The sequence below is a fragment of the Myotis yumanensis genome, unplaced genomic scaffold (assembly GCF_028538775.1).
Source record: "Myotis yumanensis isolate MYYU_CA2020_CCGP unplaced genomic scaffold, mMyoYum1.0.hap1 SCAF_3, whole genome shotgun sequence".
Taxonomy (NCBI): Eukaryota; Metazoa; Chordata; class Mammalia; order Chiroptera; family Vespertilionidae; genus Myotis; species Myotis yumanensis.
Window position 1 is genome coordinate 1,604,865 of NW_027223754.1, and position 18,827 is coordinate 1,623,691.

The 18,827-nt window shown below is 54.8% G+C and overlaps 1 protein-coding gene across 1 annotated transcript in view; it reads left to right on the forward strand.

Annotated features, from left to right (window-relative positions):
* Positions 1-18,827, forward strand: part of CSMD1 (CUB and Sushi multiple domains 1) — a 741,603-nt gene that overhangs the window by 637,619 nt on the left and 85,157 nt on the right. Inside the window, exons 35-37 of the mRNA XM_070407812.1 lie at positions 1,278-1,402; positions 1,847-1,943; positions 5,720-5,824. Of these exons, the coding sequence (XP_070263913.1) occupies positions 1,278-1,402; positions 1,847-1,943; positions 5,720-5,824 (327 nt within the window). The remainder of the gene's footprint in view (positions 1-1,277; positions 1,403-1,846; positions 1,944-5,719; positions 5,825-18,827) is intronic.

Sequence of the window (18,827 nt, forward strand, 5' to 3'; positions counted from 1 at the left end):
CCCCGCAGTGTGTTGAAGGGCTGTTTGTCCACGCTCTGCGGGCTCCCTCCGCCCACCTTCCTGCAGACCTGGCTAAGGGGCAGTGTAGTTGTGGAAAGAACTGAGTAGCAGCCAACCCTGCAGGTTATTGTTCCATGAAACCACTTGTCAGATGGACACGAGGAAACACGTTTTCCTTCTCAGTCCTTACTGAGTCCACCTTCAGCTCTCAAGCCATGAGTATGCCACATACTTTCATTTTGGGGGGAATCATCATACATTGATTTGTGTAATGCCCTTTTATTTATTTTTTAAAATATCTTTATTGATTTCAGAGAGGAAGGGAGAAGGAGAGAGAGAGAAATATCAATGATGAGAGAGAATCACTGATCGGCTGCCTCCTGCGTGCCCCCCATTGGGGATCGAGCCTGCAGCCCGGGCCTGTGCCCTGACTGGGAATGGAACCATGATCTCCTGGTTCATAGGTTGACGCTAAACCACTAAGCCACAGTGCCGGGCTGTAATTCCCTTTCAATCAGCGTGTGCTGACGAGAATGCTCAGTGTAGCAGGTGAGGCAGCCTGAGTGGTGACCACGCTGTGCAAGAACCTCCTGATTGGCACTTGAAGTCATTTGTATGTTTCCAGCGCCCCCTCCCCTCCCTGGACCTGCTCAGAGACGGCGTTAGCGTGGCTGGGAGTTAGCCGCGTGTGTGCGTGGGGAGAGCAGTCGGGAAGCTCCCGCACATGGCGGGTAGATGATCCCACACACAGGTCCCGGCAGAGCCACCCTCGCTAAACATGTGGTGTCTCAGGGCCTTGACCAGATTTCTCTCCCGACACAAGGTCTCTGCTTCCCGGCATCGTCAACAATAGCCCACGGCATTGCCGATTCAAAGAAGGCGGCGCGATTAGACCAGAGCCGAAAAACCCGCTTAGGCCCGCCGGCGTGGCTCAGTGTTTGAGGGTCGACCTATGAACCGGGAGGTCACAGTTCAATTCCCAGTCCGAGCACAGGCCTGGGTGGCGGGGTGGCGGGCTCCATCCCCAGTGGGGGTGTGGGTGGGGGCGAGGGGGATGGGTGTGCAGGAAGCATGAGTCGCTTTCATCATTGATGTTTCTATCTCTCTCCCCCTCGGCCTTCCTCTCTGAAAACAATAAAAATATATATTTTTAAAAATGCTACTGAAGGCGTGGCAGTCCACGTAAAAGTTCTCTTAGTGGCTGCTCACGGGGAAAGGATGCTCCGCACCAGCTGGCGCGGCCTCCCAGGCTCACACTCCCTCCCCCGTGTCCCCAGTGCCCTGCAGCGGCAGCTTCACGCAGCGCAGGGGCACGGTCCTGTCGCCCGGGTACCCGGAGCCCTACGGGAACAACCTCAACTGCGTCTGGCGGATCCTGGTGGCCGAGGGCTCCGGCATTCAGGTGGGTCCTCCCTCGGGCCGGGCGGGCGCGGCCGGGCCCTGGGCGCCTTCTCTCGCCTTGGGTGTTGGTTGGTTTAACCCTACAAACCTCATGGGCTTCTCTCTTCTTCCCATTTCTACAAAGTGTCTCTAGGCACGTTTCTGTGTGAAATTCACACCATAGATTCTCACCATGTTGACGTTGTTGGAAGGAACTGAGTAGCAAACCCCACAAATTATTCTTGCTTGAAACCGCTGTCCGTTCAACACGTAGAAACACGTTTGCCTCTCTGTGTGGGCAGACACTGTATTAATAGCCCACACCCGCGGGCAGGGCCCTGTGGAAGTGCCGGGTGCCCTCCCCGCGGTTGGTTCTCTTGGCTCCACCTTCCTCTCGCGTCCACATTGAGTTTCATAAAAGCCTCGTTGCCGTGGGCCGGTTTTAACCCCCTGTTGCCTGTGGCAGATCCAGGTCATCAGCTTCGCCACCGAGCAGAACTGGGACTCCCTGGAGATCTACGACGGTGGGGACGCCACGGCGCCCAGGCTGGGCAGCTTCTCAGGTGAGACGCGCCGTCCCCGTCCCCGTCCCTGTGAGCCGGTCATCACACCAGCAGACACACTGCCCAGCACTGCCCACGGACCGTGTCCCACGCCCTCGTCCCAGGCAGAGAGCGTTCTCGGTGTGGGCAGCCCCAGAGCGGAGCGCCCACGGCGGGAGGAGAGGGTTCCCTCCTCAGCGAGCTGGCGCCCTCACCGTCATCAGATGCCCAAGGCTGGACGGGACCGCGTGGCCACAGCAGCCAGGCCTGCGGTGCAGGCTCCCTGGGGGGCGACGGGCTGAGAGTTAGGAGCCCAAGTCGCCGACCTCCCTTTCCCGCGTGGTGTTGAGGACCTGGTCAGGGAGGAACAGGCTGTCAGGGGGGTTTGGGGAGATGTGTGGGAACTGGGGCATAATCTGGGGGCTCAGACCACAGGCAGTGCGGGCAGGTGGCCTCGGTCAGATGCGCTGGGCCTGGAGTCGGCTGTGGGTCTTTCTGCAAACATCACCCCAAATCCACACGTGATACAGGTGAGGGGCTGGCAGCGTCACCCACGTGGGACAAAGGCAGGTGAAATCGGTCTCAGGGGCTCTTTCTCTTTCTCTTTTTATTTTTTTGTTGTTGTTATTCCTCATCTGAGGATATTTTCTCATTGATTTTTTGAGAAAATAGAAAAGAGAGGGAGAGACAGAGAGAGAGAAACATGGATGTGAAAGAGACACATTGATTGGTGGCTTCCCACACAGGCTCCAACCAGGGCCAGGGATTGAGCCTGCGACCCAGGTATACGCCCTTGACTGGAATCGAACCCGGGACCCTTCCGTCTGCGGGCTGATGCTCTAACCATTGAGCAGGACCGGCCAGGGCAGTGTCTCTTTCTTGTGTTGCTGTTGAATGGGTCCTGAGCTGGGCCCACACAGTGCAGCCGGCCATCCCGGGCCTCCTCCCTCCCCTTCTCCTCTGAGACACGCTGAGGCCCGGGCGGTGCCCTGCTCGCTGGCTGCCTGGCTGGCACGTTGCCCAGGCAGAGCCTGGGGCGGGAGGGGGGCTCCTCAGAAAGACTCCGTGTCTTTGTGGAAACGGGCCGGGCCACCCCACCTTGCAGGCCACACCATTTCCAGGCAAGGAAACGTTATGTAAAATAAGCCTGTGCTCTTCTCTTCACACGTGTTTGTCTGAAACCCCTCCTCTCTCGGCGGGAACATTATTCCGTGTGACTCCCCCGGGGCTGCAGAGAGCACAGCGGGGACAGAGCGTCCTGGGAGTGACACCAGCCAGGCTGCCACGGCCCTGCCTCCAGGAGCTCACGTGGCTACGCTGGGTCCCTGCTCTGTCCCTGGGTCCCTGCTCTGTCCCTGGGTCTCTGCTCTGTCCCTGGGTCCCTGCTCTGTCCCTGGGTCCCTGCTCTGTCCCTGGGTCCCTGCTCTGTCCCTGGGTCCCTGCTCTGTCCCTGGGTCCCTGCACTGTCCCTGGGTCCCTGCTCTGTCCCTGGGTCCCTGCACTGTCCCTGGGTCTCTGCTCTGTCCCTGGGTCTCTGCTCTGTCCCTGGGTCCCTGCTCTGTCCCTGTGTCCCTGCTCTGTCCCTGTGTCTCTGCTCTGTCCCTGGGTCCCTGCTCTGTCCCTGGGTCCCTGCTCTGTCCCTGTGTCTCTGCTCTGTCCCTGGGTCCCTGCTCTGTCCCTGTGTCTCTGCTCTGTCCCTGGGTCCCTGCTCTGTCCCTGGGTCTCTGCTCTGTCCCTGTGTCTCTGCTCTGTCCCTGTGTCTCTGCTCTGTCCCTGGGTCCCTGCTCTGTCCCTGGGTCTCTGCTCTGTCCCTGGGTCTCTGCTCTGTCCCTGTGTCTCTGCTCTGTCCCTGGGTCCCTGCTCTGTCCCTGGGTCTCTGCTCTGTCCCTGTGTCTCTGCTCTGTCCCTGGGTCCCTGCTCTGTCCCTGGGTCTCTGCTCTGTCCCTGGGTCCCTGCTCTGTCCCTGTGTCCCTGCTCTGTCCCTGTGTCTCTGCTCTGTCCCTGGGTCCCTGCTCTGTCCCTGGGTCCCTGCTCTGTCCCTGGGTCCCTGCTCTGTCCCTGTGTCTCTGCTCTGTCCCTGGGTCCCTGCTCTGTCCCTGTGTCTCTGCTCTGTCCCTGGGTCCCTGCTCTGTCCCTGGGTCTCTGCTCTGTCCCTGTGTCTCTGCTCTGTCCCTGTGTCTCTGCTCTGTCCCTGGGTCCCTGCTCTGTCCCTGGGTCTCTGCTCTGTCCCTGGGTCTCTGCTCTGTCCCTGTGTCTCTGCTCTGTCCCTGGGTCCCTGCTCTGTCCCTGGGTCTCTGCTCTGTCCCTGTGTCTCTGCTCTGTCCCTGGGTCCCTGCTCTGTCCCTGGGTCTCTGCTCTGTCCCTGGGTCCCTGCTCTGTCCCTGGGTCCCTGCACTGTCCCTGGGTCCCTGCTCTGTCCCTGTGTCCCTGCTCTGTCCCTGTGTCTCTGCTCTGTCCCTGGGTCCCTGCTCTGTCCCTGGGTCCCTGCACTGTCCCTGGGTCCCTGCACTGTCCCTGGGTCCCTGCTCTGTCCCTGGGTCCCTGCACTGTCCCTGGGTCTCTGCTCTGTCCCTGGGTCTCTGCTCTGTCCCTGGGTCCCTGCTCTGTCCCTGTGTCCCTGCTCTGTCCCTGGGTCCCTGCTCTGTCCCTGGGTCCCTGCTCTGTCCCTGTGTCTCTGCTCTGTCCCTGGGTCCCTGCTCTGTCCCTGGGTCCCTGCTCTGTCCCTGTGTCTCTGCTCTGTCCCTGGGTCCCTGCTCTGTCCCTGGGTCCCTGCTCTGTCCCTGGGTCCCTGCTCTGTCCCTGTGTCTCTGCTCTGTCCCTGGGTCCCTGCTCTGTCCCTGTGTCTCTGCTCTGTCCCTGGGTCCCTGCTCTGTCCCTGGGTCTCTGCTCTGTCCCTGTGTCTCTGCTCTGTCCCTGGGTCCCTGCTCTGTCCCTGTGTCTCTGCTCTGTCCCTGGGTCCCTGCTCTGTCCCTGTGTCTCTGCTCTGTCCCTGGGTCCCTGCTCTGTCCCTGGGTCCCTGCTCTGTCCCAGTGAAAAAATACCGGTTATATTGTCAAAGGAAAGCGGGTGAGAAGCCCCGAGCACAGTGAAATGTAAGGATGTGTGTTCCTTCTTAAAAATGTATAATTTTATTGATGTCAGAGAGGAAGGGAGAGAGAGAAACATCCATGATGAGAGAGAATCACTGACCGGCTGCCTCCTGCACGCCCCACACTGGGGATCGAGCCTGAAACCCGGGCCTGTGCCCTGACCGGGAATCAAACTGTGACCTCCTGGTTCATAGCTCGACGCTGAACCACTGAGCCACACTGGCCGAGCAAGCACGTGTGTTCTGACCCTGAGATGTACACAGAGGGACTGAGGAAGCAGAGAACATGTGTGACTTTTACTGCCCCCGGGGCAAGGGACGGTCTCAACGTAGAAATATGGAAGCTGAGAATCCCTGTGAGCCTGTGGGATCAGACAGCCCTGGGCTGGGAAATGTAGACAGACTTCCCCAGGCCCGGCCGGTGTGGCCCAGTGGGTGAGCACGGAGCCGGGTCCAGGAGGTCAGGGTTCAATTCCCAGTCAGGGCACAGGCCCGGGTTTCAGGCTCCATCCCCAGTGTGGGGCGTGCAGGAGGCAGGCGATCCATTATTCTCTCCTCATTGATGTTTCTCTCCCTCCCCCTCTCCCTTCCTCTCTGAAATCAATACGAACATATTTTAAAAACCCCACAACACACTATCCCCACGTGTTTTGCATCCGGGAAAGTGGATGCACGTGATGCTCAGCGGCCATGTCCACCCTCCTTCCAGGGACCACGGTGCCCGCCCTGCTCAACAGCTCGTCCAACCAGCTCTACCTGCACTTCCAGTCGGACATCAGCGTGGCCGCCGCCGGCTTCCACCTGGAGTACAAGAGTAAGGCCCTCCCGGCACCTGCCCCTGCCCAGCACCTGCCACTGCCCCAGAACCTGCCCCCACCCCCAGCACCTTCCCCCTCCTGGCACCTGCTCCCTCCCAGCACCTGCCCCCACACCCAGGACCTGCCCCCTCCCCCAGCACCTGCCCCCTCCCCCGGCACCTGCCCCCACCCCCAGCACCAGCCCCCACCCCCAGCACCCGCCCCCAGCACCTGCCCCCACCCCCAGCACCTTCCCCCACCCCCAGGACCTGCCCCCACCCCCAGCACCTGCCCCCACCCCCAGCACCCACCCCCAGCACCTTCCCCCACCCCCGGCACCTTCCCCCACCCCCGACACCTGCCCCCACCCCCGGCACCCACCCCCAGCACCTTCCCCCACCCCCAGGACCTGCCCCCACCCCCAGCACCTGCCCCCACCCCCAGGACCTGCCCCCACCCCCAGCACCTGCCCCCACCCCCAGCACCCACCCCCAGCACCTGCCCCCACCCCCAGGACCTGCCCCCACCCCCAGCACCTGCCCCCACCCCCAGCACCCGCCCCCAGCACCTGCCCCCACCCCCAGCACCTTCCCCCACCCCCAGGACCTGCCCCCACCCCCAGCACCTGCCCCCACCCCCAGGACCTGCCCCCACCCCCAGCACCTGCCCCCACCCCCAGCACCCACCCCCAGCACCTTCCCCCACCCCCGGCACCTTCCCCCACCCCCGACACCTGCCCCCACCCCCGGCACCTGCCCCCACCCCTGGGACCTGCCCCGTACCTGCCCCCCGTTGCCCAGCTGGGGAGTGTTGTTAGAGGAAAATGAGCCCAGCCCCCACTCCGCAGTGAAGTATCTCCTACATCCATGTTCCAAAGGAGAGTGACACCGGGCTGTACCGAATCTTTCTCTAAGAAATATGTACGAGGAAAGACAAATTACCGGGGAGGTGGGTGGGAGGGCCTGGAACAATTAGGTGAAGCAACGGCTCCATTTCAGGTTGTTTGCACTAAAAGGCATAAAAAGTAACCTTTGCGATGTCGCCGGTCCTCCTGTGATAGTGACTCTTCCCAGGAGCACCCAGGAGAGAGAGAACGGCAGTTTCCAAGCCAATTATGGCCACGCGCCCTTTCGTTCCGAGTCTCCGTGGCTGTGAATCAGGGCCCAGAGCCGCCCTGCGCTGCCTGCATCCGTGTATTTTTCATTTTAATTGGAAGAACGTATCGCGGAGGAGCCGCTAACCTTTTAAAAATGGATGCGCAGCTGAGTTAATAGTCCGCTAAACGCATGACAAAGGTCAGGGTCACAAATCTCCCGGGTGGTGGGTGACGCAGGCAGACGCTGCGAGAGCGAGCGCCGTGAGCGTTTCCCATGCGCGGGGTTTATTTCAGGACACGCTTTCCAGCACTAAAAACGCTTCACGCGCACATCCATCTCCGTTAATGAGCAGCTGCAAATAGGCGATGCGTGGCTAAGCAGCGGGAAGTGGTCTTTGGACCGAGATAAACAGTTTGCCGGACGCCACGGCACGTGCGTCTCCGAAAGGCCAGGGTCCCGGTGGACGATGCATCTTCTGCCGCAGACACGGAGCCCAGGGCTGCTGCTCATCCCGTGGAATCTCCCTGCTTCTGCGCGGCATGTGTATGCAAGTTCCTTCCTGTATGTTTGACGAGGACTGCTTTGGCGACAGTGGGAATGGTGCTGTGGGTGTTACTGATGGAGGACGTGTCTGGGAAAACCTGCTGCTTGGCTACATCACGCACGTGTGTAGGTGGGGAGGATAAGCCTTCGTTATGTCAGGGTTCATAAATCCGATCATATCTTCAGAAGGGTTAGAAGTGAGGGGTCCTCGTCTCTTTTCCTCGCAAGGTTGTTATCTCGTGTTTTCTGGCATGTCCCTCACTTCTGACGGGCGGAGGTGCGAGGGAAAGAATGAGCCCATGAGTGTTGTGTGCACAACGAGTGGCCACTCCAACCACGCAACCATCTCCTTTCCCTGAATTCCCGGCCAATGTGCTTCCTTACGAGAGAGCGACAGAGCTATTTCTCACAGATAGGACTCTTGTTCGAGGATCTGAGGCCTTATTTAATTGCTTAGTGTAGTTATTTATTTTTTTAATGTGGCCAAACGTAATGCTGCGTTTTTGTTTGTTGTTGTTGTTGTTTTTAGTAGCTCCTTTCAGATGCTGACACCGTTCTGGCAGCTCATGCCATTCCTTGTCTCTGGATCTCCAGGCAGGCCTTTCTCCGCTCCCATCCTCTCAGCCAGGTTACAGTGCGGGTTGTAGAAAGTGTATCCAGAACTAGGTCAGCACAGACAGTGGAGGGGGTGGTGAAGGAAGTGGCCGAGAGACCGTCCTGTAAGGACAGGGGAAGGCCTCTCTTTTTCCTTGCGGTGGCCTTGCACCATTGATGAGAAGTACCTGGTAATTAAACACCAGGATTGTTGTCTTAACAAATAGCCGCTCTGTTCAAACTAAGGGACAAGATAGCTACTCTCGAGGCTACATTCTTGCTACGCCTCCTCCCTGCTGTTTTCACATCTCAGGGATAATTCCCACCGAGGAGTCTCTAGTTAGAAAGTTCCCTTCCTCGCCCCGCTTCAAACAGGCCTCTTTTGAATTATTCATCACGTTTGCTCTCAGCGTGTGTGGCAGGCGTGGGAAAAATACTGATAAGACACTTCCTAGGACATCTGTAGGACTGTCTCCCCAAAAACAAACTCCACTTCAGCCCTGAACCCTCCTCCCGTCCTTGTCACTTAGCAACAGCCAAGGCTTACAAAGGGAAGCCGCCCTTTTGTTTCTTGCCTGGCCCTTTCCCTTCCTGGAAAGTATAATAAACTTCCTCTCTGTATCTCCTCCTTTGGTTGTGAATTCGTTCACAGCCCATGTTGGCAGCCAAACCCCAGCACGTCCGACATTTGTAATCTGTTGACATAGTTCTGCATCTGCCTTGAAATATGGATGGCCAGTCGGCAAGTTTCTAAACTCAGACTTTTCACTAAAAATTCTGCCCATGAAATAGTAATAAAACCACCAACAAGCACGCGCTCTGTGCCAGCTCGAAGCGTGTCACAGCTGTTGGCGCATGTCCTGTCTTGGAGGTGTGCTCAGCTTTCAAAGGAGACGGAGCAGAACATGGGGTGTTCCCTGTGGGCCCAGGTCTCAGTCACCCTGCTTATACGTGACTGAGAGACGGACACGAGTGTTCCTCTTCGTGTGGAGGGATTTCCACGCATGAGCAGGTGTGTGTGGACCCCAGCTGTCCTGTTGCACCAGCGATGACAGCGAGGGTCCCGTCATCGGATGGTCTGTGGCAGGTTCAGGAGCCTGTGGGTCAGGTCCAGCGGGCCTGGCCCTGAAACCCGAGCTGATACGGGACAGCCACACCAGCTCCTGGTTCTCTCGGTGGAGATGAGGACGAGGCCGCTCCAATCAGCCCGCTCTTCTTTCCGAGGGACCGCTGGCCCATTTCTCTAACAGAAGACAGACACTTGGGTGTGAAGGGATGGATCGTAAAACACTAAGGAAACCAAAAGCTTCTAAGGTGGTCTGGCCCCATGGTGTGACCCAGATTTCTGTGAATTTACAGAATCCACGTAAAGGCTGAAAATCGAGGCGTTTTCCAATGTCCCTGCCTTCACCAGCCTCTCCCCACTACACCGTGAGCCTCACTGGACGTGGGAACGTTATACAGCAGGATCCTCCCCTGTCACTCTTGCTCAGGGCTCTTTATCAAGAGAAATAACCAAACAAAGACAAAAAAAATGAGCAAACAAATATCTGGGAGCTTCAGGTTACAGACATGTAGATAGTGATGATGCTGGTTTATCCTGAAAATACAAAATCAGACCGAAAGGTGTATGAAATAGAACCTGCTACTGGGGACAACATGGGGATAACTATCCTTGAATCAATAGGAAAATATTATATAGAAATGTTTGCATAGCCGAAACCGGTTTGGCTCAGTGGATAGAGCGTCGGCCTGCGGACTGAAAGGTCCCAGGTTTGATTCCGGTCAAGGGCATGTACCTGGGTTGCGGGCACATCCCCAGTGGGAGATGTGCAGGAGGCAGCTGATCGATGTTTCTCTCCCATCGATGTTTCTAACTATCTATCTCTCTCCCTTCCTCTCTGTAAAAAAAAAAATCAATAAAATATATTTAAAAAAAATGTTTGCATAGAAGTATATAAGCGTCTATCTATAATAATAAAAGCATAATATGCTAGTTAGTCCAGACTGCCGAACAGCAGAACAACCATCCGGACGACCTTCCGGACGAAGCCAGGGCTGCGAGGGCCGAGCCCCTCGCACGAATTTCATGCACCGTGCCTCTGGTTGCTATATATACTGACACATTATATTAAGCAAGAATATACTGCCTTTCTCCCAGCCGGTGTGGCTCAGTTTGTTGGAGCTCCATGCTATTCACCAAAAGGTGGCGGGTTTGTTTCCCGGTCAGGGCACATACCCAGGTTTCGGGTTGAAACTTCTGTCCAGTGCTTATAGGAGGCAACCAAAAGCAGTTCGATGTTTCCCTCTCACATCTCTCTCTCTCTCTCTCTCTCTCTCTCCATCTCTCTCAAATCAATTTTTTAAAAAAGAACATGCTGGTGTGATGTATGTGATATATCACATACACCATGTGCAGAGCACTAGGCAAGTGCTTGTTGAGCTCAGTGGGATTTGGTGGAAGAATCGCTAATGAGAGTAAACATATGGGTTCTGTTGAATTGTTTCCATTTGTCGTATTTGTATTCTGTGGCTTTTCCCCTCTTTTCCTGCCAGCTTTGGTTTAATTGAGTCTTATTATTGCTCCAATCTATCTCCACGATGGGCTCATTGGATGAAACTGTTTAAAACTTTAATGGTCTCCCTAGAATTTAAAATATCCGTCATTAATACAGCACAGCTCACCTTCAGATGATACTCTGTCACTTTGTGACTATTACAATAACCTTACAGGCATATATGTTTCATTTCTTTTTTCTTCTTTTATGGCATTCTTATTTCATCTTTTGTTTTTACTTGTTATAAAGCCCACAGCATATTTGAACTATTTCACTGTACATAGTCAATATTCTTTTAATCAACACTAAGGAAACATATTTCTATTTGCCTTTATTTCAATGACTTTACAGCTTTTGATGTCTTTGGGGAGACCCGGCTTCTCTCTGATTTTCTTCCATCTGAAGAACTTCTGGGACTTTTCTACGCCCACTGACCTGAATCCTCCCAGCTTCCGGTGTTTCCTGAAGGTCGTCATGTCACCTTAGGTTCTGAGAGGGGTTGGCTGGGCGTAGGAGCCTGGGCGGAAAGGTGTGGTTTTCGCATGTCAACGATGCCTCCCTGTGGAATTCTCACTTCTTAGTTCAAGAGGACAAGCTGCATTTCTTAGGCACTTGTCCCTGTTCTCTGCCTTCCTTGAAGCTTTTTTTTTTTATCTTGTATTTTCGGCAGGTGGACTAGGAGGTGCCTAGGTGTGTGAGTGTGTGAGTGTGTGTGTGTGTGTGTGTGTGTGAATGTGAGTGTGTGTGTGTGAGTGTGTGTGTGTGAGTGTGTGTGTGTGTGTGTGAGTGTGTGTGTGTGTGAGTGTGTGTGTGTGTGAGTGTGTGTGTGTGTGAGTGTGAGTGTGTGTGTGTGAGTGTGTGTGTGAATGTGAGTGTGTGTGTGTGAGTGTGTGTGAGTGTGTGTGCAGGCACGATATTCATCCTGCTGGGGGCATGCTCCCCTTCTCAGATCTGTGGTTTGGTGTCATTCCTCATGAACAGCTCTCGGCCATCACTATCCGGCACGTTTCGTTAGCCCTGTCTCTTTCCCGCTTCTTCTGGGACCCCTACCTCTCCCCGTGTCCGGACCATCTGCGGTGGCTGCACCTCCTCTCCCCGTGTCCATCAGGCCATCGGAGGTAGCTGCACATCCCCGTGTGCTCAGCTCTGTCTCATCTGCTCTCTCCGTGGGTCCCAGTTTGCTTAATTGCTATTAACCTTTCTTCAGAGTCACCGCGTCGTTCCTCAGCCGTGTCCATCCACTAATGAGCTCATGAAGGCCCTTCCTCCGGATGCTGTGGTTCTCCCTCTAGATTTCCCGTCTGACTCTGTCTTACAATGATTGTCTCTGCAGTAATTACTCCAGCCCCTCATGCCTGCTGCCTTTTCTTCTAGATCCTCTCACACGTTTCTCATAGTTATTTTAATATTGCTTAATATTTCCATTATGAGGGTGTACGCTGAGTCTACTACTTGATCGCCAGGCAAGAGGTTGTCTTTTTCTTGTATTTACGTGTGTCGCACAATGTCTTATTAAAGCTGGACACTGGGAGCCCGGCCAGCCTGGCTCAGTGGTTGCGCATTGACCTATGAACCAGGAGGCCAGGGTTTGATTCCCGGTCAGGGCACATGCCCAGGTTGCGGGTTCAACCCCCAGTGTGGGGTGTGCAGGAAGCAGCCGATCCATGGTTCTCTCTCATTGATGTTTCTCTCCCCCTCGCTCTCCCCTCCTCTCTGAAATCAATAAACATATAATATATATTTTAAATAAGCTGGACACTGAGTAAAACTGCAGAGACTGCTGGTGATGCTTGTGCCCGCGAAGGCACCCACTTCTCTTGTGTCCATCCAGCCGGACCCGAGTGGGTTTGAGTCCTGTCATTGCTATGGTTACTCCCCTGCACCCCAGGCTTCAGGTCCCTTGAGGCGAGGGGCAAGGGGGCGGGGGAGCTGCCACTGCCTTGGGCTTAGTGTGAGGGCTTTTTCTCAGTGTCCGTCCTCCACCTTCAGCGTTCAGTCACCCCTAAACACCTTCCAAAGGAGGTGGCCTCCCCCACACCCTGCCCCGCCCCAGGGTGGGCTGTGAGTCCCCCGGTGCCGGCTCACCCCGAGGCCAGGCTGCTCTGTGCTGCTCTGTGCTGCTCTCCCTGCCTCTGCCCAACCTGAGACCCTGCCCTCAGTGGTGGTCTTAGAACCCTGCCCCCCCTCGCAGCCCTCGCTCTCCGCCTGTGGTTGAATCCGGGGCCTGCCCTGCATCCCCAGCTCAGGAGGCCACGGCCTTGAATGACAAAGGACCACGCGGCCTCCTGGCCAGTCCAGGTGGAGACGGTCTTTCCGTCCTTCCTTCTCCAGACAACGCGCCTCTTTGTGCCCAGGAGGTACAAGTCTTGCTGCCCCTCTCCCAGCGGTTAACGTTTTATTTCCTAAAAGTGAGGGACCCCCTGGAGCACACCCACTTCACGCCCTTCCGTCCAGAGACAGGTGATGCGGCGGCTCTCGGCCACTGCCGGCCCCAGTGCTTCCCTGACACCCTGGAGGAGCCGGGCGCGAAGGACACGCTCCCCTGCCCGGGCCCTGAGCTCCCGGGTGCGTGGGCTGGGCAGGTGCTGAGACTTCGCGTTGGTTCTTCCGGGAGCGTGACAGTCGGTCCCTTTCTCCTGCCTCCTGTCAGCAGCAGGTGCTCGTCCCGTCTGTCTCTCCTCGAAGGGGCTGGTCCTTCTTTGCAGGGGATGTCGCCCGGGTGCCTGCAACCTCACCTCTTGGATGAGTTCAGTGATGATTCGTAGTTTACATTTTTCTCATTGTTCACTTGGATGGGATGTTTTAATTTTACATCATTCTGTTCCCAAGTAGAAGTGGAAATCCTCTTACGGTTTTATTTTTTTAAATATGTTTTTATTGTTTGTAGAGAGAAGGGGAGAGGGGGAGAGAGAGAGAAACATTGATGTGAGAGATAAATACCAGTCAGCTGCCTCCTGCACGTCCTCTACTGGGGATCAGCCTACAACCCGATCCTGTGCCTGACCCGGAACTGAACCAGCCAGCCACTCCAGCTGGGCTTTTATGGGCTTTCCTGTGGCTTTAGTTCAGGGATAAGTTTATGGCCACCAGGATTATATTCACATCCACCATGGAGAAGGGTTTCTCAAACGCTCACTTTAAAGTGAAATGACCTATCCGTCTATCTGTGTCTATCATGCACTTAGCTAATTCACGCATTGGTTTAACGTAGTGATACACCATCTCATAGTGGAACAAAATTCAGAGATATTTGCAAATGTATTACAGGATTAAATTCAATATATGGTTATATTACAGAAACACTATGGGCAAATACGCCCATCCAATGAGACTCGCTCCTCACTTAGAGATTGCTGGTATAGCGACGATTCTGATTTTCCCACGTGGCAGTCCTTGCTGAGGAATCACACTTTTCCTAATAAAACCTTCTCTATTGGGTGAGACCACCGTCGGGATTGAGCGTATGTGTATTTCTATCTTGCTAAGTTGGGAGTTCTGTCTGGGTCGGTGTGGGCCATACGATGGCCTGTCTGATGCATTATTACTTGCCATTATAAAATATATAAAATACTTTGCTATCATACGGGATTCAGACTTTGACTTTTCCGATATTAACTTATGTAGAGCCGACTGTGATATTGTTGTACAGGTACAGCAAGTTCAAAAGTTATTATTCACAATTAAGTTGTTTGTGTATGTACTTGTGTAATTGGTAGTTAGGTATAGTGGGGAAAAATTGTAAATCATGAAAGCATAAGACCTCACTGAGAAGATGCATAGTGAAATGAATTTAAAAAATAAGATTACTTAGATTTAAAGAAAGAAGAGTTAACCTGTACACTCTTTGGGTATTTCATGCAACTTTAAAATAAATTTTAAAAAATGCATGCAACAAGGAAATCATATAACAGGCAACCAAACCAAAGAGAAATACATAAGTATACCAGCCACTTATTTTGTGAGAACTGCTATTATTCGGCACTAAACTCAGCTTTTAATTTCTGGCAATGAAAGCACAAACGATGTAGAACTTATTTACTTAACTTGCTTTAAAAATGAAACCGAGCCATCCAGAGAGATGAGCACCGTCCTTGTTTATTGTTCTGGTTGATGTTTATAATCGCAAGGGGAGGGTCCCCCCAAAGGTTTCCCAGGAGATGCAGAAGGCGCGTCCACGGCCGTCAGGCACATTGTTGGTAGGATGCCCAGAGCATGCTAGGTGAACCGCGTGAGTGTCTGCGGGGTCTGGTCCCTGGTCGCAGAGGTTGTCCCTGCTCACTCGTTGTCACGGATGGGCTCCCAAGCGCTTCCCTTCGCGCTGGTTTCAGGGCCTCGGTCTCCTCGGCTCTCCACCCCATTTCCCTTGGGGCCTCATTGGGGAGCAGGCCCTCAGCGGGCAGTGTCTACAGGGGATGAAAGTTCTGGAAAACAGAAAGTACTGAAGTGGAGGCTGTCATGATAGAATATTAACCACTTGGATTCCTCCTCCATAATTATAGTAATTCTTACTAAACGCATGCAAATGGCGATGCATGATTTCATGCGGACTCACTACTGCCCATCGTCAGGCTGGCGAGGCCTCTCCTCTGCTGTGTGAGTCTCCTGTGTCTGAGAACGGCCAGGCCTAGGCCACCTGCGTGTGAACGTGCTGGCTTTCGGGGAGCCCGGTCTCGTGGGGGCGGGTCTAGCCTCTGAGCTCATGGTCAAGCAGAAGCATGCGCCCCAGTGAGGCTCTGAGCCCAAAGGTGGCGAACTTATACGGATACGTTTACCCGACGTGGAAGTGGCACCGCCTACACACATACCCATCTAGGTCCTCTGAGCCGCACACGGGTGATCCACAGTCCCGCCTTCATAAGTCATGCTTCCGCAGCCCCGCACGCAGAAGCTTAGCATTCGCAATGACGTTTTATCGGGTGTGTCCCTGGCTGCTAAAGCCTGAAACCCTCTCCTTTACGGGCAGTCCTGCATGTTTTCCATGGTGCGGAGTGGGGAATAGTGACGCTAACAGTGGCCTCAGCGATGACGTACTTAGTTCTCTGTGACTTGCCCAACCACCAGCTAACAGCTTGCGAGAGCCTCAATCCCACCAGACTTTTTTTTAATTGAACTTATTGGGGTGACTTTGGTCAACAGGATCATGGAGGTTTCGGGTGGGGGTTTCTGCATGTTGTACTGTGTGCCCACCACCCAGTCATGCTCCCATCCAGTGGAAAGCAGGGAGTGGGCTCAGTCATGTCAGTGACTGATGTGTTGGGGGAGAAACACTTTCAGAGTCAGAACTCGAAGTGGTTTTAGAAAGAGCAGGGAGACGGGGCCGTTCCCCACTCCCCAGGCTCATGGGCCCCGCGCCCCTCCCAGAGCTGCCGTCCTTCTGTCCCGTGAGGTCCTTGCTGTCCTGAGGACGGATTTATTGGCTCATAGACCACGAGGCGCCAGCGTCCCAGTGAACGGGGGGCATCCTGAGTGACAGGTACTTTCCTGGTGGTGACGCCTGAGACCCACGCACTCGCCGTCGAGGAAAACGGCTCAAGTTGTTTCAACTCCATCTGCAGAGGTCTCGTGTCTCCTGCTGGAAACATCGGGCGCCATGGCCTGTTCATGATGCTTCGAATCATTTCCACTTCCCAGGTTTCAGCAAACCATTCTCTGGAGTTTTCCGAGTGGCTGGAGCGTCAGGGCTGAGACCCGGCGAGGTTGCCTGTTCCGACTTCCCTGTCGATGATCAGGGTTGGGCCATGCCTTCGCACGGACATCCGGTCAAATTGGGACGCGGGCCCTCATAAGGGCTGTGGTGCAGAGTCTTTGCTCCCACAGGCTGGACGCACGGGGAATAAGAACATCTGTTGTTACCCTCCGACTCTAACCACGTTTCATAAATGAGCCCGCTGCTCGGTGCCCCAGTTTTTACATTTGAAATGATCAGAATGTACATCTGCAGATGATACAGCACAAATGCACTGATACATAAGCATTTCTCTGTTTAGTTGTCGCTTCCTGGCAGGGGGTCGAACCCTTTAGAAAGAGTGATTGTGTTCCCGGAGGTCAGGGCGCCTGGTGATTCGGGGTCTGGGTGTGTGTGAGCAACCTTTTAGACACATCGCTTCGCAGCGCTTGCTGTCGCCCCCTTCTATGACACAGAGCGTGAGCAATGGATGCTCTGGAAGAGCTCAAGGCCCTTTCTATGGAAACTGTGCCTGCGCCGTGACCATTCCCTCTTCTAGATGTTTCTACTGAGAAACAGTGTGGCTTTCCTATCAGATGGTGTGTTACACAGCCTCCTTGTAGGAAGTCTTTAGAGCAGTTCTTTTGTGTGTGTATATCTTTCCCCTGTTGAATTTTGTGTCTAAATCAGGGGTAGGGAATGCCTGGTCCGCAGGCCGTACACTAGTAAGCCCGGGTTCAATTCTGGCCAAGGGCACGTGCCTCCGTACCTCGGATTCAGGCTCGACCCCAGGCCCTGGTTGGGGCACATGTGGGACACAACCCACCGTTGTCTCTCACATCGATGTTTCTCTCTCACTGCCTCGCTCCTTCCTTCCACTCTCTCTGAAAATCAATGGAAAAACAAACAAAAAATGTTTGCCCCAGTGGAGCAGGCTGACTGCTACGGGGACGATTCTGTGCAGCCCACAAGTGAGGTCTAAACATCCCGATGGCCCCGGCAGGGAAAAGGGTCCCGCCCCCGGAAGAAACACCTTTGAGCGGCCGAGCGCTGCGGTTGTGTGCGTCCCCGTGTGGCTGCCACTGTGAGCTAACGACGTTACACATCAGTGTCGCTGGACGGGACCTTTTTCTTCTGAAACTGCCCCGAATGAGCATCTGCTGCACATTGTTCTCTGCAGACGCTAATGAGTGTTGTGCACAGTGATGGCGGAGGCGCCTCCTCTCCAGGTGTCTGCCGGCCCCCACCTGCTCCTCTCACACCCCCGTCTCCGCTGGGACTAGAGTAACGATGAAGAGCAAACAGCCTAGCTTGTTCTTCCCAGAACTTCCCCAGTCCCGCCTCTGTCCGGAGGTCAGAGAGTTAGCGGCTCTGTCTCCTAAGGGACTAGGTATTTTTTTGTTTTGTTTTGTTGTTGTTGTTAAATTTATTTTTATTGATTTCAGAGAAGAAGGGAAAGGCAGGCAGAGATAGAAACATCCATGATGAGAGAGACTCATGGCTCGGCTGCCTCCTGCACGCCCCCCACTGGGGATGGAGCCCGCAACCTGGGCCTGTGCCCTGACCGGGACTCGAACCTCAACCTCCTGGTTCCTAGGTGGACGCTCACAGGTTGACCCTGGCCGGGCTCGGGCACTAGGTTTGGCATCCTGCTGTCGCCGCCTGCTCCTTCCTGATGTTTGGGTTCGGGGCCATGCACATGGTGGGTGTTTCTCTAAAAGGGCTTCCCCACCCCGACCCCCTCTCCTTTTAGGCCCAGGGAGGGCTCCCCGTGCTGGGCGTGTGCTTCCACCAGCGCCTGGCTCTGTGCCCTGTGCAGGAGGCATGGTTTCTGACCCGAAGTAGCCCCACCCATGACATAAACCCGCTCTGCACTGCTGCTCGCGTCACTCCGGGTGCCTGGGCACTGCCCAGCTCTGGCCCAGGGCCCTCAGTCGTTCGCACACGTGGTGGGTCATCCTGTGAGCCCCTCTCCATCTGCAGCTGCGTTCCCAGGCGCGCTTGTATCGGTGTGTTTGTCTCCAGGGTGTCACTAGGGGATGTGGCCACAAATGCCGAGCATCTCCGTGTCCTCAGCCTCTAACCGACACGGGCTACACAGTGACGCCGGGGTGGGAGGGGACGGGGTGGGAGGGGACGGGAGGCGGCTCCGTCTGCATTTCTAGCGCCAAGGCCTGAGGGAGCGCCTCTGGGACTTCTCTGATCGCGCACTGATTAATATATTTTTTGTTTGTTTTTTCTTTTTTTTTTTTTTTTTTTAAATTTTTTTTTTTAATTTTTCGCTTAAAGTATTACAAAGGGTATTACATAAGTGTCCTTTTTCCCCCCCGCCCTTGACAAACCCCTACCCTCCCTTACCCCCCAGTGTCTTATGTCCATTAGTTATGCTTATATGCATGCATACAAGTCCTTCGGTTGATCTCTTACTCCCCTCCCTCCTGCCCCCCAACTCTCTCTGGCCTTCCCACTGCAGTTTGACAATCAGTTTGAGGCAGCTCTGCCTCTGTATCTATTATTGTTCAAAAGTTTGTAATGGTCTTTATTATCCATGAATGAGTGAGAT